Genomic DNA, 4,847 nt, shown 5'->3' on the forward strand with positions numbered 1-4,847 from the left:
CTACTCACCCTCCATGACCCCCATCCCCACCCTCACTTACCCCCATCCCCACCCTCACAGACCCCCCCACTCTCCGATGGGAGTATAAAGGGTATGTTTTCTGTGTGTGCTATTTAATGTAGCTCTGGCCCGACTCTAACTGAAGTTCCTGGGTGTGGTCCCACTCCTCAGAGTGAGAGATCCGTCTGGGGGGTGGGGGACAACCCCAGAAGCGGATATGGTTTGAATACCAGGGCTAGACTCCACAGACCAGGCTCCGATCCCCTTCAATCCGAAAACCTAGGCAGTTCAACAACGATCTAGGGGATTATTAATTCAGAAGCACAGCTAACCCAGGTTCAAATCCTGCCGTGCCGGAGACTGGACCTTGAATTCAATAAAATATCTGGAATTAAGGGTCTAATCATGGCCATGGATTGATTTTTGGGACAACCCCCTCTGGGTCCTTGAGGAAAAGCACGTGCCATCCTTCCCCAGTCTGTGCCCATATGCGACTCCAGACCCACAGCAATGGGGTTGATCCCTAACTGCCCCCTGAGGCCATTGGGGGATGTGCAATAAATACTGGTGAATAAAAAACATTGCAGGTTCTCTCCATTGGACCCTCCCACCCTTGTAGTGGGGTGGGTGGGAGGACAGGGAGAAGAGAGGGGAAGACTTGAACTCTCTCCCTACCTCCAAACCCCATCCCTTTTGCCCCCAAAACAAAAGACTTTGTCCTTGGACAACATTTTTAAAAATCAAAATAGCATAAGGTCCATTCATTTTCCTGTCAAAACCCGTCCGAGTTTACATTCCTAACCTCCGTTATTTTCCGGGAATATTACATCCGCGTTCCAGGGCTGGCCCACGGAATCTGTTTTAAGTGGAGACTGACAGACCTTTAGTTTCCAGGGGATATGGGATTTGGGGAGATGGAGGGACATTGGAGATGGTGGCTATCACCAGTCAGCATCTCGTTGAAAAATGAAGGAGGCTTGATGGGCTGAATGGCCTACTCCTGCTCCCCATTCTTGCGTTTTACTCAAAAGAGCATCAAGTAAATGGTTACATTGAAATGTCACGCACTTTACCCGATCCACCCACCTCCCCCTGAACGGACTCAATTTCCAGCATATTTGGTTTGTTTGGGAAAAACAATTATCAACCTGGCTTTGGGGGTGAATTTGGATAGCACGTTATCCCTTATAAGGAATTATCAGTGAGATTCCAAACAAAGCTGCTGCATTTTCCCACCCACTCGCAAACCATCTGTTTGCTGCTTCAATCTAAACAAATTAGAGTTGGGTTGGCATTTAACATCGATTGGCTCAAACAGTGTGCAAGATCACATTTAACTCACAATGACTAATGCAGCAGCCTCCCACATCTGGAACTGGGGGGGGGGGGGGGGTTAGGTGGGGGGTGTTGGTGGAGAGAAGGGGTGAGGGGATAATGTCCAAACACTGCAAGAGCAGGTATGTTTCAGACACAGCCTTCCCATGACTAGGACAGGAAACTGTCAAACCCATTGTGCCAAACCACAATCCTACCTGTTCCTTCAATGATTTCCAGAGTGTTCTCATCTTCCAGCCAGGAGTAACAGGGGAAATTGTAGACTTTCTGATTGGGCGCTTCGACAGTGACATACTGACAATACCAACTATCTTCGGGTAGCAGAGTATGTTTGTCTTTATATAATCTCACCAGCAATATTTCACCCAGGTCATTGTTACTCTGAATTTTTATTGTCCTGACCTGTGAACATATCAAATGTCAGCGCTGACCAGCTCTCAATTTAAAAGCAAGACACTGCAGGTGCTGGACCTCTGAAACCAAACACAGACATGACTGACTAAAGGTTACACCTGAAACGTTGACTTCGCCTCCTCCTGGCTCATTGTGTTCTGTCAGCCTCCTGCCTGTCTACAGGATAAACCCAGCAGGTCTGGTATCATCTGTGGAAAGAGAGAGAGAGAGAGACAAACGCACACACACAGATACACACAGATCCACAGACACACACACAGAAACAGACACATACACACACAGACGCACATACATACACAGGCACTGACATACACACAGACCCACATGCACATACACAGACAAATACTTAGACACACACACAGACACACGCATACAGACGCACACACATACAGAGACACACACAGACACATACACAGACACACACGCAGACACTTACACACACATACAGACTTTGAGACAGAGACAAGTGAGAGAGAGAGAGAGAGCGAGAGACAGGGGCAGGCAGAGAGAGAAGACAGACAGAGAAAGAGACAGAGACAAGTGAGAGAGACACAGACAGAGAGAGAGGAAGGGAGAGAGACAGATAGAGAAGGAGAGACAGAGACACGTGAGAAAGAGAGAGATAAACAGAGAGGAAAAAGTGAGGACTGCAGATGCTGGAGATCAGAGTTGAGAGTATGGTGCTAGAAAAGTACAGCAGGTCAGGCAGCTTCCGAGGAGCAGGAGAATTGACATTTCAGGCAAAATCCCTTCATCAGGAATGAGGAGACAGACAGAGACAGGCAGAGAGAGAGACAGGCAGAGAGAGAGACAAATAGACAGAGAGACAGAGACAAATAGAGAGACAGGGAGAGGGAGATACAGAGGGAAAGATAGACAGAGAGGGAGATACTGAGGGAGAGACAGACAGAGGGAGAGACATACACAGATAACATTTCAAGTCTGATATAACACTAGTGTGGTTCTGATTGAGAGGGATACCAGATTGGAAACATTAACTCAGTTTTTTTCTTCTCTCTCTCCGGATGTTGCCAGAACTGTTGACTTTTTCCAAAACTTTCTGCATTTGGTCCAGATCTCAAGTTGCCCTAGTTTAACTCTTATTTACACAGACAGCCCCCTCCCCCTCGCCCTCACAGCCAGGCTGTTAAGCTTCCAATGTTTTGAGGCAACCACTCTCGGGGGGCATTAAGCCCACTGCTTCCACATTCCCACAGCATTGAGTCTGTGCTCTCCACTGTTTTGGGAGCTACACTGTACAATGCTGATTACCAACATATCCCCTCACTCCATGCATTCCCTCTGGGACCCCCCAAGCCGACCTGAAATCCTCCTGTCCCCCTCCACCCAGCTCAGACAGACAGGTACAAACCCCCTCTCAGAGAACCTGAGAGATCTGGACTCATTTGCAAGCCGCTGTCTGCCTCAGGACTGTCAGCTCCTGGAGACGCAGAAACCAGCTTTGGGTGGGGGGGGGGGGGGTGTGGGAAGCCCCCCCCCCACACCCTCGCCATGTACTCTGCCTGCATTTCCCTGCCCGTGCTCTCCCCCTGTACTTACACTGCCTTTTCGTATCTTGTCAATTGTCCATGCCAGTCCTACCCGGACTTTTTCAGAGTTGCCCAGGCTACCCACCAGAGTCACAAAGATTCTATCGATGGTTCCAGCTTTGGGAAAGTCACCAGTGACCAGAGAGACTTCATACTGGACAGACATGCTGCTGTTACAGTACCAGAGTAACCTGGTAGGAGACAGAGGGTTCTGCTTTAATCAGGGGAGGTGCAGTTTCATGTCGAGGACGAGGGCTCGGCTAGTATTCAAATTAGTCCATGTTTGACAAATCCACAATAAAGAAAGCTTGGCAAGTACAGACGAGTCTCGCAATTGTACGAATAGCTACAAACATGTTCATTCACTCAAATCTCCAATCTCAATTTCAATGAACTACATAAATGGGGGATTAAATACAAATGATGTGAGCCTGAAGATTAAAACTGATCAGGAAAGGAACAAGGTGGATGTAAATACAGCTTGAACACAGCTTAAAACAAAATCAATAACAAAATCAGAAACTCAGCAGGTCCGGCAACATCATAGAATCATGGAATCCCTACAGTGTGGAAACAGGCCCTTCAGCCCAACAAGTCCACACCAACTTCCGAAGAGTAACCCACCCAAACCCAATCCCCATATCTCTGCATTTATCCCTGACTAATGCACCTAACATACACATCGCTGGACACTAAGGGCAAGTTAGCTTGGCCAACCCACCCTAACCTGCACATCTGTGGCAGGAAAGCAGGGTGAATGTTCCGGGTTCACTGACTCTTCTTCAGAACGTCAAAACAAAATCATTGCTCAGAATAAAATGGAAGAATTATTAATAAAACAAAATAAATTGTGCGTGCAGCAATGTACAGTCTCCAATCAGTATTTGGAAAACTGAAGGCAGTTACTACTACAGGGAAGAGATAATGAGAAGCTGAAACTGAGGTCTGGATGAGTTGTTGGCTGTGTTGCTATCTTCAAACCAAAGGTTTGGGTTCAAGACCTACCTACTATAAACACAGGAAAGTATTCAGCCATGTGTCCTAGAGTCCAGCCATCTCTGGCTGTAATAAAAGCAGAAATTGCTGGAAAAGCTCAGCGGGTCTGTGGAGAGAAATCAGAGTTAACGTTTCAAATTGAGTGACTTCTCAGAAACGTTAATTCTGATGTCAGTTGCTGCCAGACCTGCTGAGCTTTTCCAACAATTCCTTTTTTTGTTTCTGAATTACAGCATCCACAGTTCTTTCAGTATTTATTTCTGGATGTAATTGAGATTCGGGACAGTCAGCATGGCTTTGTGCGTGGGAAATCATGTCTCACAAACCTGAGTGAGTTTTTTGATGAAGTAACAAAGAAGATTGATGAGGGCAGAGCAGTAGATGTGATCTATATGGACTTCAGTAAGGCATTCAACAAGGTTCCCCATGGGAGACTGGTTAGCAAGGTTAGATCTCACGGAATACAGGGAGAACTAGCCATTTGGATACAGAACTGGCTCAAAGGTAGAAGACAGAGGGTGGTGGTGGAGGGTTGTTTTTCAGACTGGAGGC

At 47.1% G+C, this 4,847-nt stretch overlaps 1 protein-coding gene across 1 annotated transcript in view; it reads right to left on the bottom strand.

The window, feature by feature from the left end:
• LOC122543270 (hydroperoxide isomerase ALOXE3-like) overlaps positions 1-3,499 on the bottom strand; it is a 38,975-nt gene extending 35,476 nt beyond the window's left edge. The window contains exons 1-2 of the mRNA XM_043681749.1: positions 3,310-3,499; positions 1,533-1,737 (exon numbers count right to left, since the gene is read on the bottom strand). Coding sequence (XP_043537684.1) covers positions 1,533-1,737; positions 3,310-3,465 — 361 coding nt within the window. The 5' untranslated portion in view covers positions 3,466-3,499. The remainder of the gene's footprint in view (positions 1-1,532; positions 1,738-3,309) is intronic.
• Positions 3,500-4,847: the final 1,348 nt, after the last annotated feature.

This window comes from Chiloscyllium plagiosum, chromosome 43 (assembly GCF_004010195.1).
Source record: "Chiloscyllium plagiosum isolate BGI_BamShark_2017 chromosome 43, ASM401019v2, whole genome shotgun sequence".
Lineage (NCBI taxonomy): Eukaryota > Metazoa > Chordata > Chondrichthyes > Orectolobiformes > Hemiscylliidae > Chiloscyllium > Chiloscyllium plagiosum.